Genomic DNA, 26836 nt, shown 5'->3' on the forward strand with positions numbered 1-26836 from the left:
ACTTATTTTTTATTGATGATGTCATCCTTGCTTAGTTAATTTTGTAGCTGTTTTTCTGCTTTCCTTAGGTAAGCATTAATTTTCTTTTGTTTTCCAATAAGGAATTGATGGTCATAAATAAAGCATTTCTTAGATCCCTTAGATTTTGAAATAAATTGTTCTCATATTCTTTCTATTTTTTAACTTAAACTTTTGTTTTTGACTTCCTCTTTGAGTCAGTGACTGTCTGCTTTTTAAAATAATTTCATTATTATTTATTTTTGAATCTCTGTTGCTGCTCAGGCTTTTCTCTCGTTGCTGCAAGCAGGGTCTACTCTTTGTTGCAATGTGCATTGCGGTGGCTTCTCTTGTTGGGGAGCGCAGACTCCAGGGCGTGGGGGCTTCAGTAGTTGTGGAACGTGGGCTCATTCGTTGTGGTTCCCAGGCTCTAGAGCACAGGCTCAATAGTTGTGGCCCTCGGGCTTCGTTGCTCTGAGGCGTGTGGGATCTTCCCAGATCTGCGATTGAATCTGGGTCTCCTGCAGCGGCAGGTGGCTTCTTTACCACTGAGCCAACAGGCGAGCCCTGCCGTTCGTTGTTGCTGTTGTTAACAAGGTTGCTTCTTAGTTCCCATGTGGTTAAGATTTATTGTGGCTACCTTTCTCCTATTTTTTCTATTTATTTTGGATTGTAATCAGAGAACGTTTCTTGTGAAGTCACTGCTATAAAAATTTTCTTAATAGGTCTTCTTTCCAGTCTATTGCAGAATTACCCAATAGAAGTATAATGTATACCACATGTGTAACTGAAAGCTTTTTAGTTGGCATATTTAGAAAAGCAAAAAGAGGGTTACATTAATTTTAATAGTATATTTTATTAAATCAGAAATATATATATATATAAAATATTATCCTTTAAAGATATACCCAGCGTAAAAAATTTTAAAGTGTTTCTTCGCTGTCCTTTCTTTCAGTTTTACTGAGATATAATTGACAGGCAGCCCTGAATAAGCTTAAAGTGGATGGCAGAGTAATTTGACTTTTCTAGATCATGAGGTGATTGCTGTAACAAGTTTAGTGATCACTCATCATCTTATATAGATACCAAATTAAAGGAGCAGAAAATTTTTTTTACCTTGTGATGAGAATTCTCAGAATATCCTCTCTTAACGATGTTCATATGTAACATACAACAGTGTTAATTTCATCTATCATGTTGTACGTTACACCTCTGTCGTTATTTCTCTCAAAATTGAAGCTTGTCCCCTTAGACTGCCTTCATCCAACTCCCCTTTGCCCCTGCTCTCTGCCTCTGGCAGCCACAAATTTGATTTCCATTTCTATGCATTTGCTGATTTTTGAAATATAATTGACCACAGCGCTATGTTAGTTCTGTTAGACAACACAGTGATTCAGTACTTCCAGACCCTTCAAAAGAATCACCATGATAAATCCAGTTATGATATTCACAGTAGAAAGGTATTACATAACTTTTGACTCTATTTCTTGCACTCTTATTTCATACCTGTGACATTTATTTTGCAACTGGAAGTTTGGATCTTTTAAAAAACTTTTTAATTTGAGGATAATTGCTTTACAAAATTGTGTTGGTTTCTGCCATACATCAACATGGATCAGCCATAGGTATACGTATAACTCCTCTCTTTTGAACCCTTCCCCATCTCCCACACCACCCCACCCCTCTGCTGCTGCTGCTGCTGCTAAGTCCCCTCAGTCGTGTCCGACTCTGTGCGACCCCATAGACGGCAGCCTACCAGGCTCCACCGTCCCTGGGATTCTCCAGGCAAGAACACTGGAGTGGGTTGCCATTTCCTTCTCCAAATGGAGACACAGACATAGAGAATAGACTTGTGGACACATCACTGCTCTGCAAATAGGTTCATTAGTACCATCTTTCTAGATTCCATATACATGCATTGAAAGAAAGTGTCAGTCACTCAGTCATGTCTGACTCTTTATGACCCCATAGACTGTAGCTCACCAGGTTCCTCTGTCCATGGAATTCTCCGGGCAAGAATACTGGAGCGGGCTGCCATGTCCTTCTCCAATGTATGCATTAATATATATTTGTTTTTCTCTTTCTGACTTCGTCCCTGTGTGTAACAGGCTCTGGGTTCATCCACCTCATCAGGGCTGACTCAAATGTGTTCTTTTATATGGCTGTGTAATAGTCCACGGTGCATATGGACCACAAGGAAGTTTGTATTTTCATCCCCCTAACCCTTCTCTCTCCTTTCCCCTCCCCCATTCCCTCTGTCAGCTGCTTGTTTGCTCTCTGTATCTATGAGTCTGTTTGTTTTGTCATGGTTGTTCATTTGCTTTGTCTTTTTCCCCACATGTGAGTGAAATCATACAGTATTTGTCTTTCTCTGTCTTACTTCGCTTAGCATAATACCCTCTAGGTCCATCCATGTTGTTGCAAATGACAAGATTTCTTTCTTTGTTATGGCTGAGTACTATTCAATAGCCAATATATCTTGGCTATTGTAAACAGTGATGCAACAAACATAGGGGTGTATATATATCTTTTCTAATTAGTGTTTTCCATTTCCTTGTATGAATACCCAGGAGTAGAATTTCTGGATCCTATGGTAGTCCTATTTTTACCTTTTTGAGAATCTCTGTAGTGTTTTCCGTAGTGGCTCTCCCAATTTACATTGACACCAACAGTGCCCTAGAGTTCCCTTTTTTCTACATCCTTGCCAGCACTTGTTATTTATTGTCTTTTTGATAATAGTCATTCTGACAGGTGTGAGGCAATAGTTGCTTATGAGTTGATCTGCATTTCTCTGATGATTAGTGACGTTAAGCGTCTTTTTATGTGCCTGTTGGCCTTCTGTATGTCTTCTCTGGAAAAATGTGTGTTTGAGTCTTCTGCCCATTTTTAATCATGCTTTGTTGTTGTTGACTTGTATGAATTCTTTGTGTACTTTGGATATTAACCTATTATTAAATATATCATTTGCAAATATCTTCTTCCATTCGGTAAGTGGCCTTTCCCTTTTGCTTGTAATTTTCTTTGCTGATCAAAAGATTTTAGTTTGATAAAGTCCATTTGTTTATTTTACTTTTATTTCTCTTGTCTGAGGAGTCATATCCTCCCAAAATATGTATTACTAATATTGAACTTAAAGAGCATACTGCCTATGTTTTCTACTAGAAGTTTTATGGTTTTAGGTCTTACATTTAAGTCTTTACTCTATTTTGAATTTATTTTTGCTCATGGCATGAGAGATTAATCCAGTTTGATTCTTTTGCATGTGGCTGTCAAATTTTCCCACCACATTTATTCAAGAGAATGTCTTTCCCCATTGTATTGTCCTACGTGCTTTGTCACGGGTTAATTAATTGCCTGTGTAAGTGTGGAGTTATTTCTCCTCTATATTCTGTTCCATTGACTCTGTGTCTATTTTAGCATAAGTACCATACTGTTTTGATCACTTTTCACTTTAGCTTTGTAGTACAGTTTGAAACCAGGAAGTGTGATGCCTCTAGTTCTGCCCCTTTTTTTAACTTGAAACATAATTAATTTGCAATCTTGTGTTAGTCTCTGTTGTGCAGTAAAGTGATTCAAATATATATTCTTTTTCAGATTCTTTTCCATTACAGATTATTACAAGGTATTGAATAACTTCCCTGTGATGTACAGTAGGAACTTACTATTTATCTATTTTATATGTAGAGATGGATATCTGTTATCTGAACATAAGCTATAAGATGTAATGAAGGCCCAGATTAATGTCCTCTTCAGTCCCTAAACAGTGTAGTGGAAGACTGGCACCTTCAGCATCAGAAGAGGAGTTCAGAGAGGCTGTCCTGAAGCCAGGGGGAACCCTCCTATCCCAGGGTGAGCAGACCTTGGGGGCTGGCACCCTTTGAACCCTGCTGTGTCATTACTGAGGTCTGCTTGCCCACTGTTTGTCTGCTTTGCTATTGTTGTTGTTCAGTCGCCAAGTATTGTCCAACTCTTTGTGATCCCATGAACTGCAGCATGGCAGGCTTCTTTCTCCTTCACTATCTTCTGGAGTTTGCTCAAACGCATGTCCATTGAGTCAGTGATGTCATCCAACCATCTCATCCTTTGTCACTTCCTTCTCCTCTCGCTCTCAGTCCTTCGCAGAATCAGGGTCTTTTCCAGTGAGTTGGCTGTTCACATCAGCTAGCCAAAGTATTGGAGTTTCAGCTTCAGCATCAGTCCTTCCAATGAATATTCAGGGTTGATTTCCTTTAGGATTGACTGGTTTGATCTCTTTGCAGTACAAGGGATTCTCAAGAGTCTTCTCCAGCACAACAGTTAGAAAGCATCAGTTCTTTGGTGCTCAGCTTTCTTTATGGTCCACTCTCACATCTGAACATGACTACTGGAAAAACCAATGCTTTAGGTAACAGCAACATGTATTCCATACGACAGATAAAGAATTCTTAACCAGTCCTTCTGCTGTCTCCATCCAGGGTCTTTTCAGATGTTTCCATATCTGATGGCTGCTCCAATACACTGTCTCCTGAACAGTACAAGAGTTGTCCAGTGTGGAACAGGAACAAACCAGAGAGCCACCATCCCCTTTTTGCTGAGAGAAAGCTGTCTTAGCAATGTTATATGTTTCCCTGGATATGTTCTGTGTTCACCCATGAATGGGGGAAAGAGATTCAAGAGTTCTCAGATAAAGTCACATCCAAAAGAGGTTCTGGATGGGGACTGGGGCAGAGGTGACTCCTCAGAGTTCAGTCCAGCCCCGGAGAACACGGTTAGCAGAGAGGTAGGAGGAGACCAAGGAAATGGGCAGGCACAGTCTTGCTTTGGGTCTTGAATGAAGAACGAGAGAGTGAACTAGAATGTTTCCCCAGAGGGAGCAGCAGAGTCAGAGGAGTTTTTCCAAGATAAGGGGGAGTGTTCTTTCCGGGTGAAAGCAGAGGTGAAAAAACACAGGCATAGACGTATCCTGTAATATATGGTGTAATCATCAATCCCTGCCTTCCAATAACATGCCATTTTGCTTAAGTGACTTGATGATAAAATAAAGATAAGGGAATACATATAGGCGGCACAGCCCCACCAGAAAGTCAGTTGCTTCTGGTTTGTGCGGAGATGGCCCTGGCACTGCAGCTTCGGTGGCAGGTGGTGGCTGGACTCCTGCTCTGTCTGTGCGTCGGGCGATGGGCCGAGGCCGGGAAGGTGCTGGTGGTCCCCATGGAGGGCAGCCACTGGCTCAGCATGCGGGAGGCTGTGCGGGAGCTCCACGCCAGAGGTCACCAGGCAGTGGTCCTGTCTCCAGAGATGAATATCCACATCAAGGCAGAGGACTTTTTCACCACGAAAACCTATGCCATTCCGTATACCCGGGACCAGTTTGATTCCATCATGAAGGGCAGTCCTGATGAGGCTTTTGAAAGAGTACATTTTCTAACACGGTTTTTGGAAACTATGGCAACATTGAAAACTGTGTCTTTGCTCTTTGCAAGGTCTTGTGAGGCACTGTTGTATAACAAGGACTTGATCAGAGACCTGAATGCCAGTTCCTTCGATGTGGTTTTAACGGACCCTATTTACCCCTGCGGGGCAGTGCTGGCTAAGTACCTGTCCATTCCTGCTGTATTTTTCTTGCGTTTCCTTCCCTGTGACTTAGATTTTGAGGGCACAGCATGCCCAAACCCTTTCTCTTATGTTCCTCGGTTATTAACAATGAATCCAGACCACATGACATTCTTCCAAAGGGTCAAGAACATGCTCTACCCTCTGGGCCTGAAGTATATTTGCCAGGTTGGTTTCACTCCTTATGCACGTATGGCCTCTGAGCTTCTTCAGAGAGAGGTGTCACTGGGGGAGATTCTTGCCTCTGGATCCGTGTGGCTGTTCAGAGGAGACTTTGTGATGGACTACCCGCGGCCAATCATGCCCAACATGGTGTTCATTGGGGGTATCAACTGTGCCAACAGGAAGCCGTTATCTCAGGTTGGTACTGCTGCTCTTGTTCAATCAGTGTTCCAAGCGGAGCACATTTTATTTTTTAAAAAACAATTCAGGGTGTTTTGTTATGTACTGATCTTTCTGATGATTTCCACCTCTCATTCTCCTCCTCACCGTCTGTGATGAGACACATTGTTAAAGTGCCTCCAGGAGTGCAGTAAAGGCTTACAGTGATCTCTGAGAGGAGTGAGAGGCAGGGTTGAGGGTGTGTAATAGGATTGACCACCGTGATTGCCCTTTTGTAAAGTCATTGGTGCAACTGTTGTGCAGTTTTCTCCAGCTGAGTAGGAGCAGGAACTTGAGCTGTGAATTTATCCTTCAGGGGATTTTGCCTGAGGGTGTTCAGTAGAAGTATAAGCAAAGTGGAGTCTGGTTGCTTGCAGCTTAAAAGACAATAAAGAAGCAAGACTGTGGATGTGAAAGTTTGCTTGGATGAAAGTGCCCGGAATGGGGATGCAGAGAGGTGAGTCCTGTCCAAACACTTATTCCCTCCTTGGACAATCCGGGGCAGGAGTTTTTATTGACAGAGGGAAGGGGGCTCCATGTAGAAACAGCACAGTCGGCTCTGACCGTCATCTTGAAATCAGTGGTCTGACCACCATCATTTTGACTGTTTCCAGTACAGTTAATCTTCAGTCCCAGGGCTGGTTTGTTCCCATTCCTTGAGGCCATTTCTCAGAATTGCGGCAGCTTCTATGTCATGGCTACGGTCTGGTCACCATGTAGTTAACTTTTTCCACCTCATGGGGGTTTCAGTATCTATGACAGCTCACAGGATATGGCTCAGAGTATTATCTATAAATACCAGGACTGTAGTTAACAACATTAATTCCTTTAATTTTATACTTATATGAGATGATGCGTGATCACTAAACTTGTTGTAGTAAAAGTCTCGTCATCTAGAAAAGTCAGATCACTCTGCTATCTACCTTAAGCTTAACCAAGGCTGCCTGTCAATTATGTCTCAATAAAACCGGAAGAAACAATGGCAAACAAGAAGGCTGTTTCTTAATTCCCATATAATTAAGGTTATTGCAGTCATTTTTCTCTAATTTTTTCTAATTATTTTTAATTATAATCAAAGAATGTTTCTTGTGAGTTACTATTTTTAAAAACTTTTTAATATGCTTTCTTTATGGTCCAGTACAGAATTGTCCAGTAGGAATCTAATATAAGTCATATATGTAATTGAAGGCTTTTTAGTATGTATATTAAAAAAAGTAAAAAGAGTATTGTAGCTAATTTTAATATTTTATTGAATCAAATATATTAAAATATTATCCTTTAAACATATACTCAATATAAAATTGTTTACCAGGCGCCTCTGAGCATGGGATTTTCCTGGCAAGAATACTGGAGTGGGTTGCCTCACCCTCCACCAGGGGGTGGTTTTCCAGACCCAGAGATCGAATCCGCATCTCCTGCATTGCAGGCAGATTCTTTATTGCTCCCCCTCCTCCCATTCCCTGCCTCTGGCAGCCACAAAGCTGATTTCTATTTCATGAGTTTGCTTCTTAGTTTTCAAAGCTGATTGACCTGCAGCAGTATGTTTGTTCCTATTACATAACATGGTGATTCAGTTCTCCTATACACTTCAAAATAATCACCACGATAAATCCAGCTATGATATTCATCACAGAACATGATGTAACAATAGACTGTACTTCTCACACTCTTTATTTCTTACCTATGACACTTATTTTGCAACTGGAAGCTTGGATCTTAATCCCCCCCACCCTTTACTCTCCTTTCGCCACTCTGATCCCCTGTCAATAGCCTGTTGTTCTCTGTTATCTGTGAGTCTGTTTGTTTTGGTATGGTTGCTCATTTTCATTGCCTTTTATTTTCCACATGTAAGTGAAATCATACAGTATTTATCTTTATATGTCTTACTTTACAGTAAGTGTAATACCCACGAGGTCCATCCATGTTGTCCCAATGGCAAGATTTCATCCTTTTTTATGGCTGAGTAATATTCAATAACCAATATTTTTGGTTATTGTAAACAATGCTACAATGAACCTAGGGGTGCATATATCTTTTCTAATTACTGATTTTGTTTTCTTTGTGTAAATACTCAGGAGAAGAATTGCTGCATCATATGACAATTCTACTGTTTTCCCTTGTGGATGCACCAATTTACATTGCCTCCAACAGTGCACTAGAGTGCCCTTTTCTTTACATTCTTACCAACCTTTGTTTTTTTAAATTTTTTTCTCACCATCTTTTGCTATTTGCTTCATCACCATGTAAATGTAACAGTTCTTTGAAAAATGCCATTTGTATTTTGATTAGTATTTTATTGAATCTGTAGATTGTCTTAAGTAGTACAGTCCTTTTAACAATATTAACTATTCCAATCCATGAATATGGTACATCTCTCCATCTGTTTGTGTTGTCTTCAATTACTTTTATCAGTGCCTTATAAATTTCTCAGTACAGGTCTTTTATATTTATTCCTAAGTATTTTATTATTTTGTGTTACTGGAAGTAGAATTGTTTCCGTAATTTCTCTTTCTGATAGTTCATTGTCAGCATATAGAAATGCAACAGATTTCTGTTAATAGTTTTATATCCTGCAGCTTTACCAAATTCATTAATGAGTTCTAATAGTTTTTTTGGTGGCCTCGTTAGGGTTTTCTATGCATAGTATCACGTCATCTGAAAACAGTGACAGTTTTACTTCTTCCTTTCTAATTTGGATTTTTTTGTATGTGTGTTATAGATGTTTGGTTGGTGGTTACCATGTGGTTTCTTGATAGCAATCTCTCTATATATGTGATTATTTTAAATTGTTAATATTTTAAGTTCAAAAGCATTTTAACACCTCTATTTTCAAACTCTCTCCACATTTACTATTTTTGACATATTTCACATCTTTTTGTGTTGTATATCCCTTAGCTACTCATTGTGGATGATTTTAATACTTTTGTCTTTTAACCTTCCTGCTAGTCTTATATATGGTTGACGTACTACCTTTATTGTACATTTATCTTTACCAAAGATATTTTTTTTTTTGTAATTTTCACATTTCTAATTGTGGCCTTTACTTTTCCACTTACAGGACACTCTTGAAAAATTCTTGTAAAGCTGGTTTCATGGTGCTAGACTGTGAGTTTTGCTTGTCTGTAAAACTTTTGATCTCTCCTTTGAATCTGAATGAAAGCTTTGTCAAGTAGGGCACTTTTGGTTGTTTTTCATCACTTTAAATATATCATGCTATTCCCTTCCACCCTGCAGAATTTCTGCTGCAAAATCAGCTTATAATATGATGGGTTGGCTGTGGGGTCTGGAGTGTCACAAAACTTGTTTTGGCCTGCTGGTACATGGAGCCAGGGCCCAGGGAGTCTTGAGGCTTGTGCCAGCCTGCTTGTGGGTGGGTTGAGTCTTAGGGCTAATGCTGGCCCACTTGTAGGTGGAGCTGGGTCCTGGAGTCTCTGATTGAATGGCCCAGGGGTCCATGATCTAGTGTCAACCTGCTGGAGGATAGGGTCAGGGCCCAGGTAGTCCAAGGGTTAGTGCTGGCTCATTGGTGGGTGGAGTTGTAACCCAGGGTCTCTGGCTGCAGGGCCTGAGGGTCCTGGATTTGATGTTGTCCTGCTGGAGGATGGGGCCTGGGCCTTAGGCGTCCCTGGGCTAGTGCTGGCGCACTGGTAGAAATCCAGGTCCTGGGCCCTTTGGTAAATGAGTCCAGGTGCTGGGTGGCTGAGAACTCAGGGGGTCTTAGGCAGCTGGCCTGTTAGCGAGTGGGCCTCTGTCCCCACTTGGCTAGCTGCTTGACCTGAAGCATCATAGTACTGGTGCCTACAAGCGAGGAGAGTAGGGCTTGGTCCTGGTGCTAATAAGCTAGAGGGTTGATCCCAAAATGGCCCTTGCCAACAGTGTCATCATGATAGAATGGAGCTCCCCAAAGAGCTGCTGTCAGTGTCGATATCCCCAGGATGATCTTGTTGCCTCCTGCCTCTCTGGGAGGTTCTCCAAGACTAGCGGAATCCTGCTTCTGCTCTGGGCCCCAGAGTGTATGAGATTTTGTGTGCATCCTTGAAAAGTAAAGTCTATTTCCTACAGCCCTCTGGTTCTCCCAAAAGTGAGCCCCACTGACCTTCAAAGCCAGATATTCTGGAAGTTCTTCTTCCTGGTGCAGAACGCTGGTCTGGGATACCTGATATGGGGCTCAGACCCCTCAATCCAGGGTTCCTTCACGGGAACCTCATAGTGCTGTTGGTGGGAGTGTAAAATGGTGCAGTCATTGTGGAAAACAGTATGTCAGTTTCTCAAAAAGTTAAAAATAGAATTACCAGATGATTCAGCAACTCCACTTCTAGGTATATACCCAAAATAATTGAAAGCAGCATCGCGAAGAGATATTTGTATACCCATGTCCATAGCAGCATTATTCACAACAGCCAGAAGGTGAGAGCAATCCATGTCCATTGGCAGATGAACAGATAAGCAAAATGTGGTCTATCTATACAATGGAATATTATTCAGCCTTAAAAATGAAGGAAATTCTGACAACATATGAAAACATGAATGAACCTAGAGGATATGATGCTAACTGAAATAAGTCAGTATCAAAAAGATACATACTGTATGATTCCACTAATATGAGGAACCTAGAGTAGTCAAATTTATAGAGACAGAAAGTAAAATGGAGGTTTCTAGGGACTATGAAGTGGGGGAAACTGTGGAGATGTTATTAAGGGGTATACAGTTTCAACTTTTCAAGGTGAACAGTTCTGGAGACTGGCTGCACGACAATATGACTGTAATTAACACTACCAAACTGTACACTTAAAAGTGGTTAAGATGGTAAACCTTATGTTGGGGTATTTTATCACGATTAAACATTTTTAAAAGGCAAACTTTATGAGGAAACAGTCAAACCTATGTGTGCCAATTCAGCAGCTATATGTTTAAAGTAAAAACTATTAAATATTTCAAATGTAAATTGAGCAAAATTCAGTTAAATGGGAAATATTTTAAGACATCACTATCAGAATTAGGCATGTTGAGCTTTTTCATTAGAAAATCGAAAATATGCATTTTTAGATGGTTTAATGGAACATTTACAAACATTGATCATATGTTATCTGATAACTACACATGACTACTGGTCACTTAAAATGTGGATAGTCCAAATTGACATATGCTGTAAGTGTAAAATACATAGCATGATTTGAAGATTTAATGTGAAATAGCTCATTAATTTTATATTGAGGGAAGTGGCCAATATGTTGAAGGAAGAACTTGAATTCACACCCTCCCACGCTGTGCTGTGCTTAGTCACTCAGTCTTGTCCAATTCTTTGTGACCCCATGGACTGTAGCCCGCCAGTCTCCTCTGTCCATGCAGATTCTCCAGGCAAGAATACTGGAGTGGGTTGCCATGCCCTCCTCCAAGGGATCTTCCCAACCCAGGGATCAAACCCAGGTCTCCCGCATTGCAAGTGGATTCTTGACCATCTGAGCCACCAGGGAAGCCCAAGAATACTGGAGTGGGTAGCCTATCCCTTCTCTAGGGGATCTTCCTGGCCCAAATTGAACCAGGGTCTCCTGTATTGCAGGGGGATTTTTTTTTTACTAGCTGAGCTACCAACCCAGGAATGGAACTGGGGTCTACTGTACTGCAGGCAGATTTTTTACCAGCTGAGATACCAGGGAACACCAGTATTACCATTTACAGAATACTGATGTGAAAGGCCTGAAAACTAGCAGAAAAGACAGTCTATAATTAAAGATAAAGAAGGAACCACAATGAGATGTGTAGGAGAGATGAAGATACAGTATAATCAAGACTCATACTCTAGGTGGTAGACTCACAAATAGGGTGATTATAATTTCAGATGAGAGAACAAGCTGCATTTTTAGTCTGTCCAGTTCAGATATCTTTTCACTCTCATGCCTTATGCAAACCTTTCTTTCGAGATGACCAATGGGTGGGGGTCACACACTTTGTAATGGAATATCATAAAGCAACTATGCCCAAAAAGATTTTCAGGGCATAAAGTGTGCCAACAGAAAGCTACCTCTCAGATCTATGTGTGTCGCACCACTCAACCAATATTCCAAACTTTGCACTATTCAAAGCTTTCCAAAATTTCTGGCTTTTGTCAACCTGAGATGAGATATAGCATGCACATGGCAATGGGAAAATCGTGTGTAGCCTTATGGAAATGCTTTTTACATTTCCAGCTGCCATAGTTGTAGAACCAATCAAGAGCTAGCAATGTAATTTGCATTGTTTTTGGTCATCACCACCATTCTTATTTTTTTTTTAATTATTGCTTAAGTCAAGAGATCTGAATACGGTCCTGAGGCTGCTCATAATCAATCGTGTAACTGTGAGAAATTCACTTATGTGTTTTGCCCTAGCCTTTGGAGGGAGAATGAGTGAGAGGGAGGAGGAGGAGGGGAGAGAGAGAGAGAGAGAGAATGTGTGTGTGTGTAGTTGCTCAGCTGTATTAGACTCTGCAACTATTTGGACTACAGCCTGCCCATCTGTGTTCCCTGTTAGTAGTGACTTCATTCCTATAAAACCAACCTCAGAGTTCTGACCTCCAGATCTTTAAGAGAATAAGTACACATTGTTCCAAGTCACCAAATTTGTGGTAAATTGTTAGCGCAGGCATGAGAAACTAAATACATTACCTTTGTCAGGCTTACCTGTTTTTATAAAGCCTAGGCTTAACGTTATACTTAAACAGTTAACTCTCCCTGTGTCACCAGCAATATGTGGAACTAAACGCTGTCTTTAAACCAAAAGTATTATTAATATATTCATATCTCTTACTTCTTTGTGCTAATAAAAGGAAGTAAACTGATTTACCTTGTAAACGTTAACTTCAGAGCAAACCACTAGGTTCACATTGCAAACAAAGTGGAAAGGCCAGGTTGAAGGTGCCCTGGTGAACATTTTGTCTCAGTAACACGAAATAAGCAGTGTCTGCCCTGGGGTTATGTTTAATAAATAGCAAAGTGCATACAGATATTTACAACAGTTTTAAAGAAAAACAAAGGTCCTATTCTGTGGCCCAACAGTAGCAACAAATAGGCGTTGGCACGAACTGTTCATAAATTTTTGAGTACAGTTGTTTTGCAAGTAGAGCTCGCTTGCAATCTTCAAAAAAAAAAAAAAAAAAAGAAAGAAAGAAAGAAAGAACACCCTGCTATTGCTCAAGCTGTGCTCTAAATTCAGCGTGGACCAGGATCACTTGGTGTCACTGCTTAACAACTGCTCTTTGCCATTTATGATCAGGGACTTCAGCTCCCCGTCTTCTTCCACTTCTATCCTTTCTTGGCCATTCTCCACGATTCTCTTGGTGGTGATCATTTTGCCATTCAGGATTTCGGTGGAAGTCGACATGGATTTAAAGTTGCCTGTCCCCCCACTACCACAGGACATGGAGACGGAAGAGAGGCCCCCATTCCCAATGGAATCAAATGAGGTAAACCCCGTATCAAAAGGAGAAAAACCACCTCCAAATGCTGGAAATTCACTGAAGGCGGAGAAGAGCGACGCGGACCCCCTGCTTCGGCTTCCCCGGGATCTCCTCCGACCCCCCAAAAAGTTCTCCAGCGGGTCTCCGAAGAAGTCGAACGAAAATGGGTCCCGGCCGCCGAAGAACTCTCTGAAGACTTCGGCCGGGTCCCGGAAGGTGAAGACGCACTCAAAGGGGTCCTCGAACGGCCTGCCGCCGCTGGCGCGGCCACCGCCGCCGCCCTCTATTCCCGCCTCGCCGTAGCGGTCGTAGACGTCTCTTTTCTTGGCGTCGGACAACACCTCGTAGGCCTGGGCCACTTGTTTGAATCGCCTCTCCGCCTCCTCCTTGTTCTCGGGGTTTTTGTCCGGGTGCCACTTAAGCGCCAGTTTGCGGTACGCCTTCTTGATGGCTTCTGACGAGGCCTGGCGGGGCACGCCCAGCACCTCGTAGTAGTCTACCATCTTGGAAGGTCGGGAACGGCCCCGCGGGCCAAGGACAGGTGCTGGCTGGCAGCCCCCGGGGCGCGGGCCCGAGTGCCCACCAGGCCAGGCTGCCTGGAGTGGGCGCCCCTTGTGATGATGCCGCGTCTCATTGGGCGAGCCCAGAATGCATTGCTCACACGGTGCTCTGTGACAGGTTTCACGCAGCCGCAGAGGACCCGCCCACTCATTTGCTCCGCCCACCTGACCTCCGCCGAGCGGTTATCTCCAAACCGAGAGATGGGGCTCTGACCGCCTTAGCGGATAGTTCTCACAGGCACCTCCCTGATGGTCCTGTGGTTATGACCACAGGGAGCACCGGTTCCATCTCTGGTCAGGAAATCAAGGTCTTGCATTAAGAAAGAAAGTCATTTTCTTAAAGTAGGCTTGACATCAGGCTTCCCCTTGGCTTGAGGTGGGGGCTGTTGTCCCGTTATTCAGTCGCTCAGTCGTGTCCAACTCATTGCGACTCCATGGACTGCAGCCAGGCTTTCCTGTCCTTCACCATCTCCCAGAGTTTGCTCAAACTCATGTCCATTGAGTGGGTGATGCCATCCAACCATCTTATCCTCTGTCTTCTCCTCCTCCTGCCTGCTGTCTTTCCCAGAATCAGGGTCTTTTCCAATGAGTTTGCCTCAGGTGGCCAAAGTATTGGAGTTTCAGCTTCAGCTTCCAATGAATATTCAGGACTGATTTCCTTTAGGATTGACTGATTGGATTTCCTTGCAGTCCAAGGGACTCTCAAGAGTCTTCTCCAACACCACAGTTCAAAAGCATCAATTCTTCGGCGCCCAGTTTTCTTTATAGTCCAGCTTTCACATCCATACATGACTACTGGAAAAACCATAGCTTTGACTAGATGGACCTTTGTTGGCAAAGTAATGTCTCTGCTTTTTTAATATGCTGTCTCTGTTGGTCATAACTTTTCTTCCAAGGAGCAAGCATCTTTTCATTTCATGGCTGCAATCACCATCTGCAGTGATTTTGAAGCCCAAGAAAATAGCCTGTCATTGTTTCCATTGTTTCCCCATCTATTTGCCTTGAGGTGATGGGACTGCTGCCTTGATCTTTGTTTTTTGACTGTTGAGTTCTAAGTTACCTTTTTCGCTCTCCTCTTTCACCTTCATCAAGAGGCTCTTTGGTCCTCTTCACTTCCTGCGATAAGGGTGGTGTCATCTGCATTTCTGAGGTTATTGATATTTCTAAGTTGGGGGTAGAGTAGAGTAACAGAAGTGAGTTTAGTCTGATCCTTGTCTGAGAAACAAATACTATTTGTCTAGGACAGCATTTCTCCAATTTTTTTGCCTCAGGACCCTTTTGCTTTTGTTTATGTGGGTTATATCTATCAGCACTTGCTCCAGCAAAAATTAAAGTAAATTTAATAATGATAAACCCATTACATGCTAATATAAATCATATATTTATGGAAAATAACTTTCAAAACAAATTTAATAAACAGTAGCATCATTTTCTTTTCTTTCTTTTTTTTTTTTTACATCTCTCTGGCTTAACAGAAGAGCTAGATTTTTATATCTGCTTCTGCATTCAATGTATTGTTATATCATGTATCATGTAGCCACTGGGGAACTCCAGTGTATTCAAAAGTCAAATATCATTATCTTAGAAATAATTTTAACTTTGCAAAATTCTCTGAAGATTTTTTGGGGATCCCCCCCAAACTCCTCATAGTTTGTTAACTCCTGACCCAATATATCAAAATGATGAAAACTGCTGGCCATGTTTAAGTGCTGCCTGTAAACTTGGGATTCTGTGATTATTTCTGCTAAAACTGTTGTATCACCATGATTTTCTTTTTGACATCTGACTCTTTTCCACTCCCTCCTTTTTCTCTGACACTATATTCTTTGCCTTGATAAATGGTGAGGCAACACCAATAAAGTTCACTTAGTTCTAAGAGGAAATGATTAACCAATGAACTCACTATTTCATCATAAAAGGTAATAGATCCAAAAGGGTTCACCTTTTCACCAGAACAAATTGCTGATTCCATATCACCTTGAGAAACTTAAGCCAGCTTGGCACTTGGGAAGCACGCAATACACAATAGTAGAAAAGTAGAGATTGGTAATAGAGTCCAGTGTGAACAAAGCAATATGGAAAAGTACAAGGTGTGTGTGGGGTAGGTTAAGTGATTCAGAATGGCAGGAGGGAAAGAGGCAGAGAGAGCGGTTAAGCAGGAGGGTTAGAGAAGTGGAATGAGATGGAGTCCATTCCAGGGAGCTCTGAGGGCAAGGCTGAGGAGTCTGCATTTATTCTGGGCCCTAGGAATGTGCTGACCAAGGTTTCAGGGGTGGTGGTGGCATGGGACTCTGCCATGGATGGCCAATGCAGGGAATCAAAAGGGAGAGGTAGGGACTAAGAGCCTTGGAGGATGAGGCCTAGAAACAAGCCCATGGCAGCTGGGTCTGAGAACCAGTGGTAGAATGATCCAGATTTGGCACTTGCTGGGTTGGAAAGAGGGCCTAGAGCAAAGGAAGAAGGAGCATCACATCCATACAGAAACATTTACGGAGTCTTACTGTCTGCAAAGCTGTGGGTAGGTAGAGATAGAGGCAGAGAGTGAGTCTAGCAGGGAACTCAGATAGGCAAATTGCTGAAGGATACAAGGCAGAATAGGGGCTTCCCTGGAGGCTCAATGGTTTAAAAAAAAAAAGTCCACCTGTCAACACAGGAGACGTGGGTTTGATCCTTGGGTTGGGAAGCTCTCCTGGAGAAAGAAATGTCAACCCACCCTGGTTTTCTTGCCTGGGAAATCTCGTGGACAGAGGAGCCTGGCAGGCTACAGTCCACGGGGTTGCAAAAGAATTGGACACGACTGAACAAGTAAATGGCGACAGTGACAAGGCAGAATAAAGCAAAATGCTATGGAGAGTCGAGGAAGATGACTTTGTTTCCCCTGGAGGGCCCCACAGATTATCCAGAGGGAGTGGACTTGTTTATGTAACCCTTTTCAGTTTAGTAACAAGCAGCTCCAGTTTGATTCCATCAAAAGAGCTAGGAGTAGTTGGGAGGGTGAGTTTCGTCACTTCACTTCAGCTTGAAAAGAAATCACCTTCCAATGGGTCTAGGAATGCTCTTGCAGACACCCCACCCTTCAGTAGACCTCAGAGCAAGACTACATCACCACCCTGCTTGGTTTCCTTGGCCACCCATGCGCCGCAACCCCGGCACATCTCAGCCTGCCCTGTAATTGCCCTGTTGTTTGTCCGCCAGAGCCCTCTTGACAGGCACAGACCATGCCTAACTTGGATTTTGGGCCCCGGCTCCTCGCACCATGCCGGGAGGGCCAACACTTGCCATAAATCTTTGATGAGTGGGGGAATTCACAGTGGATTTTGAGTGTCAGGTCTCCACAGGTTGCAGGGCAGAAGTTTTATTGGATTGCTTAGTCATGGTTCTTGGTCATAATTTTTGAGAGTGGGTGTGGACTGCCTGCTATTCATTTTGGTTAAGAACAATTCCTGGTCTTGGCCAGAGTCACACTCTTAAACCATTCAAGTGCACAGAGACCTCAGAAAGTTCTGAGGCTCTGCCTGATGCAGTAAAGTCATAAAAGCATTAACGTGGTGACTGTGTTTTTACAGCCCTTTGCTCTGTGTAATCTACTGATGAACGCTCGTGACATTGAAACTTTAGAAGAATGACTGCCCTTATTGTTTAAATTGGACTATGAATTTCAGAATGACAGATAAGCGCACACCTATGAGCCAAACCCTTGCCACCTCTTTTCCTCTCGCCTAGAATCTTGATCTTGGTGAGCTCCTGAGCGCTCGGGGCAGGGGAGGGAGGGGAGGGAGCTTAAGAGTGCAGAAGTGAGCTCGCACGCTTCTGAATCACTGAATCACTTTGTTCCTACACCTGAAACTAACACAGTATTGTAAATTGAGTATAGTTCAATTGAAAAGATAAAAAAAGAATGCGATTCGAGTGGTGCTTAGGGACTTCCAGCCAATTAAACTGTTGCCTGTGGTGAGACCTAGAAAGCCCTGCCCTCTTTATCTCAAAAAGTAAATGCCCAGCAGTCTGTAGCTGACTGACAGCTATGGTCACGTGACACAAGCAAACATTAACTTGGCGTATAGTTTGGTTCCTGCCTTGTGTGAGTGAGGCAGGTGACCGTCTTGGTAGCAACAGCAGGGCAAGCATGACAGCAGGGTCCCAGGGGGGACGCCCAGTTGTCCTGCTCCTGCTGCTGTGTGCGCTCGGCCCCTCCGTGTCCCAGGGCGGGAAGCTGCTGGTGGTCCCGGTAGACGGCAGCCACTGGCTGAGTTTGGTCAGACCCCTCCAGCCACTGCAGCAGAGGGGACATGATATCGTGGTCCTGGCACCTGACGCCTCCGTGTACATTAAAGAGGAAGCATTCTACACCTTGAAGAGGTACCCTGTGCCATTCCGAAGGGAGGACTTGGAAGAGACTTTTATCAGCCTCGGGCGTACTGTTTTTGCGGATGATCCTTTTCTGAAGCGCGTGATCACAACCTACCAGAAAGTCAAAAGGGACTCGGCTCTGCTCTTCTCTGCCTGCTCCCACTTACTGCACAACAAGGAGCTGATGGCCTCCCTGGCGGCAAGTAGCTTCGATGCCGTGTTGACGGACCCTTTCCTTCCCTGTGGCCCCATTGTGGCCCAGTACTTGTCTGTGCCTGCTGTGTTCTTCTTGAATGGACTGCCTTGCAGCCTGGACTTTCAGGGTACCCAGAGCCCCAGTCCACCATCCTACGTGCCCAGGTATCTGTCATTTAACTCAGATCACATGACCTTCTTGCAGCGGGTGAAGAACGTGTTCATCATCTTGACAGAGAGTTTGCTGTGTGATGTGGTTTATACCCCGTATGGGCTACTTGCCTCGGAAATCCTTCAGAAAGACGTGACTGTCCAGGATCTCATGAGCTCTGGGTCTGTCTGGATTCTCAGAAGTGACTTTGTGTTTAATTTCCCAAGGCCCATCATGCCCAACATAGTTTTTGTTGGTGGGATCAACTGCGCTCACAAAAAGCCACTCTCTCAGGTGTGTATTTGAGTGGGAACTTTACATACCTGTCTTCTGGCAAGAACTTTGAGTGGATGAAATTGTCATGGATCTGCTGAGACAGCCTCAAATGCCTTCTCTTGCTCATTTCTATTTCACCAGTCTCTTAGGAGTGTGTTGTGGTTTATGACTCTTTGGCATCTTCTTCTAGGTTGTTTTTTTTTATCGGAGACTTTAGGAAAGTGTACTTTGGCCATTTTATTCTGTGTGCTCTGGTGGATAGTAATCGATTAGATGTGACATGGGTTAAATGCCATAAACACAGGGCCCTGGGTCCAGGGTTCCTCGCAGAGAACAAAATTGTGCAGCGTGCACTTTGCCCATGGTCAGGTCAGGCTCACAAAAGTCAAGATTGCTGAAATAATTCTTTGGCATCTATAGATCTTGCGTGGCAGGGAAAATTGCCTTTATGTTCCCAGTTAAAAGTCCAGTTTCTAGATAATAGGAAGCTGAATACGGCAGTTCCATTTCCTATAATAAAGCAAATCACTAGACAGCCAGGTTCTGATGTTGGATTCAAAGCTCATGCATCTCACTCTCTTAAATGCTTATTTATTAATGTTTTCACCTTCCGCAACTGGAAGTTTGGGGGAAAAAAAATAGCATTGACATTCTCTTCCAAATCTCGACAGAGAGGGTAGAGAATAGCAGGAGAGTTTCCTTCTAATGGGGATTTGGGAAGGATTCTTCAAGTAGGTGACATTTCAGTGGGCGTTCCTTCATTCATTCTTCAAGTATAGGTTGGGGATCTGCTGGAAGCCCAAGTACTTTCCAGATGCTGAGTCTGGCCCCTACCAGGGGCTACTATCACCCTCATAGAGTGATGAATCTTATTTCCAGTGAGCTTCTGACATGATTCATATTTTATATTATTTTTTAAAATAATAATTTTTTACTGTGCTGGGTCTTTGTTGCTGCCCGGGCTTTTCTCTAGTTGTGGCGAGAGGGGGTTACTCTTCGTTGCGGTGCACAGGCTTCTCATGGCGGTGAGCTTCTCTTGTTGAGGAGCACGGGCTCTAGGGAGGCCTGGCTTCAGTAGTTGCAACTCCTGGGCTCTAGAGCACAGGCTCAGTATTTGTGGCACACGGGCTTAGTTGCTCCTCAGCCAGATCAGGGATTGAACCTGAGTCTCCTGCACCAGCAGGCAGATTCTTTATCACTGAGCCACCAGAGCAGCCCTCATGTTTTAAATGATTACATAATTGTCATAGCCAGCGGAAACTTTGGGCAGCAGGAACAACACCAGGTGAGAAGTTGGGTGCTACCCGGACACCTCCATCCCACTGCTGCAAAACAGGGGCTCCTGAATGGGGCTCTGATTCCACCCCTGTAATGTGGGGAGAGATCTCATAAGCCCTCAAAGGCCCCCTGGCAATAAGATTGTGAGACCACCACGGTCTGCTGGACATGTTTGTATCTAGTGGGGGTGGTCTGGTGAAGGAAGAAGGTGTGTTGTTGATTTTCTGAAAGCAAGATGAAAAAATCCAGAAGTGTAGAAATCCATTAACGGTTCTTTTTCAGACAGAGAAAAAGAAAGGGGTGAAATGTCATCAAACCAACGGGCATATCTCAGATCAAAGGAAAGAAAATTAGCCAGCAGGTTCAAGCAAGATATTTTTGCATGTTTGCTGTTGTGTTTTTGGTAAACAGCTTTTATTTATTTAAGTGATTTCTTTCTTTCTTTAGGATGTTTCATGGGAGAGGCTGCAGAACTTTATCAACTGTCTTTCTTGATATCACATCTTTATATCATTTATTGACATATTTCCCCTTAACTGGTAAATTGTATTGAATGTGTGTGGGTTGCTGCCTTGTTTGGTGCAAGTGAGCTTAGATGTGAGAATATTTCTGTAAATTGTACCTGATAGTAGTTCCTATTGTCTTACTGAAATGCTTTTAATTTGAAGTTCCATTTTTAGATACTAATATCACCATTCCTGCACTATTTTTGTTTACATTTTTCTAGTGCCTCCTTAGTACTCCAGGTCTTCAACCTTCTTCCTTTTCTTTAAACAATATGAAGCAGGGACTTCCCTGGCAGTCCAGTGGTCAAGGTTCTGTGCTACCAATGAAGGGGGCATGGGTTTGATTCTTGGTCAGGGAACTAAGACCCCACATACCATGCTGCCAAAAGATAAATACAACAAAATAAAACCAAAAAATCTACAGAGCCAATATTCTTAACCTAGTCAGGCAGATTCCTTTAACAGTTGAATTTTGCCTATTTGCACTTAACAATCAATACATATGATTATAACTCTTGCAGTTTATTTTTACTTTGCTTTGCCATCCCCCTTTTTTCTTGATTTATGCTGGTCTGTCACATTGCTGTTCTGTTATCTTTTTTTCCCCTTGGTTAATTAGAGAGTGCTGCTCTGCACTTCCTTCCCTCTACTGGGGATGATACTATTCCCAAAGTTCTTGGTAAAAGTCCTGAACTTTTCAAGTATAAAGATGAAATCTTTGTTAATGAGAGTCCCTAAAGAAAGCACAGCTTGGTGTTGGGCATATCTTTGGGATGCCGTCAAAGAATAAAGATGGTAGAACAATGTTGACAGCAAAGGCATGACACTCAAGAATTCCAAGATGTCAGTCCCCTCTCAGGCTGAGAACATCTCTAAGAATACACAGAGATCCAGAGATGGTGTCCACACATCCACAGAGGTTGTAAGGAAAACAGTCAAACAGGATCAGTAAGAACAGACTTGAAGATGACGAAGAGGAGAAGAAAGAGTGGTGACAAGGAAGCTTGCAGTGTTCCTAAGTGGCTCTGAATGTGTAATGATAAAGCAACACATTTCCAACATATGGTTTCATGAGTCTCCTTGCAAAATGAAAGGCATTTGGGAAGGAAAAATCCAGTAAAAGCCTGGAACTCAAAATACTAAACTCAGAGCCAAAGTCAGGACTTCTAGTAAAAGCCTCCTGGGTTTCAAAGTCAGTTCACTTGACAAACAGGAGATTAAAAAGGCCCAGGATTCCTGATAACACTACAACTGCTTTTGAACCTAGAAGGGTCAACAATAATACACTAAATGCCACGGTTCTCAGTCACCCGAGACACGGCGATGACGGAGGCAGGGATCCGTGTCCAGTAGTAATGGCACTTGGCACCCAACTTCTTTACCTCGTGGACACCAGCTGTCAGGGCCCCGGACCATGGTGCGCAGACAGGAGCAGTAGGAGGTGGGATGTTCATCACCTGTGCAGCCTTACCTTTTCTTGTTGGCAAGCCACAGGTTTGTTATGTAAAAGGCTGATTAATGAAATTTAAGAAAAAGGTTCTTTTTTCAATAAATGGTTTATTTTAGGGGGGAAAAAAGTCTCCTGGGCATGTAGGCATGAGTTTTCCCTTCGAGGGGGCCTCATCTTTTCTGGGATGGGATAAAAGGTAGGGGATCGAGGTTTATTGCTGTCAACATGCTGCTTCACACTTTGGCCATTCCAGAGTGTGTGGAGTCAGGGCAAGGTTTTGCTGTTGTTGTTTAGTCGCTAAGTTGTGTCTGACTTTGCGACCTTATGGACTGTAGCCCGCCAGCCTCCTCTGTCCTTGGGATTTCCCTGGCAAGAATACTGGAGTGGGTTGCCATTTCCTTCTCCAAGGGATCTTCCCGACCCAGGGATTGAACCTGCATCTCCTGCATTGGCAAGGCGATTCTTTACTCTGAGCCAGCAAGGAAGACAGGGCAAGGTTTAGGGGAAGTTTTGCCAGGTACAGGGTGGACCTCACCATTACTGAATCCTGTACTGGCCCAGAATCAACACTGGCCTTGATAACATAACCTCTGCAGTTTGTCATTCTATAATTTGTAGATGAACTTTCATGCCATTTAAACTTCAGCCAAGTGCTACTATTTGGCTTTCGGTGTTTATGGCTCTGTGTGTTCCTTTTATGGGTGCAGCAGGGACATTAGACTTGGTCCTTTCTAGACAAAGTTAAAGCCCTAAGAGTGGGTTTCGTGAAGAAGAGGTCTAGAAAATGGAGGAAATTCAGCGTGGGGGTATGGAGGATGATACTGCCTCCCTGACCTTTCGGATAAGCCTGCTAGGGAAGGCCAAGACAGCTGCCGGGAGCCAGGGGCCTCAAAGAGGGCCTGAGGCTGGCGAGGGCAGACTAGACAGTGGGATGGCCTGGAAGTAGGGCTGGCCAGTATTTGGGCTTTATGGCCATGTTCTGAATCAAGGTTGGCAGCCGTCTCTGAAAATCAGGTATGCTGGGCCCTGTCTGAAGTCTCCTAGGTCAGAGCCAGGGTAGCCAGCATTCTGGTTTGTTCAGGACTGTTCTGGTTTTAGGGATTTCCAGGTGGCGCTAGTGGTAAAGAATCCACCCACCAACGCAGGAGATGTGAGAGATACAGGTTCAATCCTGGGTTGGAAGATCCCTTGGAGGAGGGCATGGCAACCCGCTCTAGTGTTCTTCCCTGGAGAATCCCGTGGACAGGGCAGCCTGGCGGGTTACAGTCCTTGGGGTTGCAAAGAGTCAGACACACCTGAAGTGACTTAGTGCTCACACACGTTCTGGTTTTAACACAGAGAGTCCTAAGAAACCCCTCAGTTCACAGTCTCACTAATGGCCGTGGCATTCTTTGGAGACGCATAAAACCAGCTGGAGACTCTCAGGGAGTGAATTAGATCATCAATAACCAACAGTTCAGGGAAAGTTGCCCTACTTGTGCCTTGCGCTGTTCCCTTCAAGTAGATTCCCACTGCACGTGTGTGCACGCACAGGTAGTGTGTGTGTTTCTTGAAGCCTGGAGCACTCTGGCGTTGGCTCTGAAGTTTGGGAGCAGATCACACCATGCTAAGATTATTGTCCAAGGCTGAATCTAGGGGTTTCCTTCCTTTCTTCATGAGATACACCCACTATTCCTCTTCAACTTCTAGTTTCAACACTGTGACTAATGCCGCTATTCTTCTGATTGCATTATTCCTGTTTCATCTTGCTGAAACAGTTTGCTGTCATTTCAGGGGGACTCCAAAGAGTTCTGGTACCATAGTTCTTCATGTATCAGTGTAGAGAAGAGTTCAGTGAGAGGCAGAGTGATAGATAAGAAGTGATTTATTGGGGTAGTATGCTTGTGAGTGAAAGGTTGTTGCTGAACCACGAAAAGATGCCGGGATTCTTGGCCTCCGGAGGAGAAGAATTCAATCCGGGGCCAGAGACAAGGCTTGATTGCTCAGAGCTTTTGTGTAATAAAGTTTTATTAAAGTATAAAGGAGATAGAGAAAGCTTCTGACATAGACATCAGAAGGGGGCAGAAAGAGTGCCCCCTTGCTAGTGTTTGCAGTGGAGGTATATACTCTCCAATGAATCCAAAGAATGTCTGGGGGTTGTAAAGACCTTACCAGACCTATTCCCATAATTTACATTTTAAGATAACAGGATTAGCCAGAAGGTTTCATCCAGAGACTGTCCTCAGGCAGGATACATTATTGTTATATAATCCTAAGGACTGTAGAGGAAAAAAAATGTTTGTCCTTTCTTCCTCCTTGAGAATTCCAGACCTCTCTCTCCTTGGGGACCCTTAGACTTCTTATCAACCTGCCTAGGAAATGACTCTCTCATGAGGCTTACATGGGACTTCCTGGGTGGCTCAGTGATTAAAAAAAAAAAAAAAAAACTACCTGCAATGCAGAAGACACTGGAGACACTGCAGTTTCAATCCCTTGGAGGGTGAGGAAGATCCCTTGGAGGAGGGCATGGCAACCCACTCCAGTATTCTTGCCTGGAGAATCCCACGGACAGAGGAGCCTGGCAGGCTACAGACCACAGGGTTGCACAGAGTTGGACACAACTGAAGTGACTGAGCACACACACTTGAGGCTTACAAGAGGGTGGGTGAGAAATGCCACACCTGAGAACTTAGTATGCTACAGTTTTATGATCAAAGGAAAAGCAGGGAGGGGGAGAAGACCTTGCCTTTCTTGAGTAGACATGAGTCATGCTTCCTTCATCCGCTCCTCCTCCAGGGGAGTTTTCTCGTCCCTATATGGTCAATCTAGGTCCATGATTATGTGTGCAGACAGCAAGTCCTAGGAATCATTAACTTACTGTACTCACTGGGCAGGATGTGGGTCTCACGCTACCATTGTTTTTACTGTTTTGGGGCACGCACCATGCTTCTACTGCCTGGTTTTGTTGTTAAGCAAGCCTGCTTGGTTTTGTGGTTAAGGAAACCTGCTTTCTCAAGTAATCATGAACTTACAGGGGTCTCCTATATTTTTCTACTTATGATCTCCTAGTGGGATTAACTACATAATCATCTATTTTGTCCCTTCATGCTATCCCTATCATTTTCAAAGCTTTTATTTGACACTGATCTCTAAGTCTATCCCTTATTCCTTAAGAGATAGGCCTTTGCCAGGTCATAACCTGGAACCTGTACTTACTAGCTAGGATCCCTGCCATCTCTGATTCTCACCCTACACACACAGACATTTTCTAATATCCATCTTCCTGCTTCATTCAAGGGAACCACAGATTACTCGGGGTCTAGTAAGATTCATTGTTAACTGGCAAATCAATCATAGTTGATAGCTCAAATGCACCAAAACTCACTTGATGGGTTCAGTTCTTGGTCGGGGAACTAAGATCCCACAAGCTGCATGGCACAACCCCCCACCCCAATTACTCCTTGATTTAAAAAATCATCATAATGGCAATAGGATGCTGTTAGTAAAGGGAAGGACTTAGAATGCATTCAGCCCCTAGTTTTCGAATGATCCTGTCTCACATGCATAGGAGAACAAGCTGGTATAATCCACACAGGGTCGGCATGCCACCCTCTCTCTGTTCTCCATTCCTTATTCCTTGGGTCATCTGGCCCTGAAGTTTCTTCCAAAAGTCTCGTTGCCTTGTCTTGATCTTTGTCCTTAAGTAGCCAAGGCTGTATGCCTGAGGTGACCTTTGCTAGATGCTTCCTGAGACAATGGAGCAGCCTTACATGTTCAGGCTTCCTTGGATGACCGTGAGGGACATAGTGAATTAAGGAATCCACTTCTGGAACAGGAAGTGGGCACTAGGTGAGGGTCGTATGCTGCATGGGTGAAAATTGCACCTGTTTCGCCTTCCTACCAAGAGGCTTTGGTGGTCAGGATTTAGTCACATGCCCTTAACCTTCTCTGAACCCCACAGAAGGGGCTCAGATTGCTGGGACACACTTGGCAAGGGTTTCTGTCCCCTATTTGGTGTTTTTCATACCTAGGGAGGAACAGTTTATCTTTTACAGTACATACGGAATCAGCAGAGAAAGATTCACATATGTTTCTGTATATTCTTTCTGCTAAAGCAGGCAAGTTGACTTAAATACCTTAGAAACTCTTCTCCAGGAAAGGTTGGGAAAATGCATGGTTGACTGGTTACATTTCAGCACGGAGTTGACATGGATATGAGCTTTACTCGTTCAAGTGTATTGACTGCCATAGGGAAGCTCTGCTGCAGGCTGCAGGGAAGAAAGAGTTGTGCAAGAATTTTTTGCTATTTGAGGTTTTTCCTTAATCGTGAGTCTAATTCTTAATGCCCTCTGTAGCTTTGTGCTTTGACTCCATTCATTCTTTCAGCATAAAAAGAATATTCTAGAAGTCTTGAAAAGTAATACGGGTCTCTACATAGATTTTCTTAGAGAGGCAGTGCTGGAGTTTTCAAGCCCACAGAAAGTTTGCTGAAATTCTCTTTGGACAGTGTTCTTCTCCTCCCATGTTTCCTTTCATGGAATCTGCTGAAACCTCGCTCCTCTCTGCAGGAGGCTCCTTCCCCTTTCCTCCCTTCTTCCTATTGCCTTCCGCTCACTCCTTCAGCCCTCCTCCCCAAAGCCTGCTTTCTTCCAAATTTTCCCATCTGCGTGAAGCCCTGGGGAAAGG

The 26836-nt window shown here is 43.5% G+C and overlaps 2 protein-coding genes across 7 annotated transcripts in view; one reads left to right on the forward strand and one right to left on the reverse strand.

Moving 5' to 3' along the window:
• The window catches only part of LOC122677686 (UDP-glucuronosyltransferase 1A1-like), a 141355-nt gene that overhangs the window by 109644 nt on the left and 4875 nt on the right, over positions 1-26836 (forward strand). Inside the window, exon 1 of one of the 6 annotated variants that reach the window (XM_043877886.1) lies at positions 5061-5949. The exons of 4 other annotated variants lie outside the window; for them this stretch is intronic. In XM_043877886.1, coding sequence (XP_043733821.1) covers positions 5086-5949 — 864 coding nt within the window. In that variant the 5' untranslated portion in view covers positions 5061-5085. Of the gene's footprint in view, positions 1-5060; positions 5950-18044; positions 18956-26836 lie in introns of those variants that run through there. One more of the 6 variants, XM_043877885.1, reaches the window with a different exon arrangement.
• Positions 12911-14054, reverse strand: DNAJB3 (DnaJ heat shock protein family (Hsp40) member B3). The gene has a single exon (XM_043877892.1). The coding sequence runs from the start codon at positions 13906-13908 to the stop codon at positions 13174-13176; it is 735 nt and encodes a 244-aa protein (XP_043733827.1). The 5' UTR covers positions 13909-14054; the 3' UTR covers positions 12911-13173.

This window comes from Cervus elaphus, chromosome 20 (genome assembly GCF_910594005.1).
Source record: "Cervus elaphus chromosome 20, mCerEla1.1, whole genome shotgun sequence".
Taxonomy (NCBI): Eukaryota; Metazoa; Chordata; class Mammalia; order Artiodactyla; family Cervidae; genus Cervus; species Cervus elaphus.

Excerpts from the sequence above, each read along its gene's own strand:
- DNAJB3 (XM_043877892.1), bottom strand. The coding sequence starts at position 13,908 with ATGGTAGACTACTACGAGGTGCTGGGCGTGCCCCGCCAGGCCTCGTCA.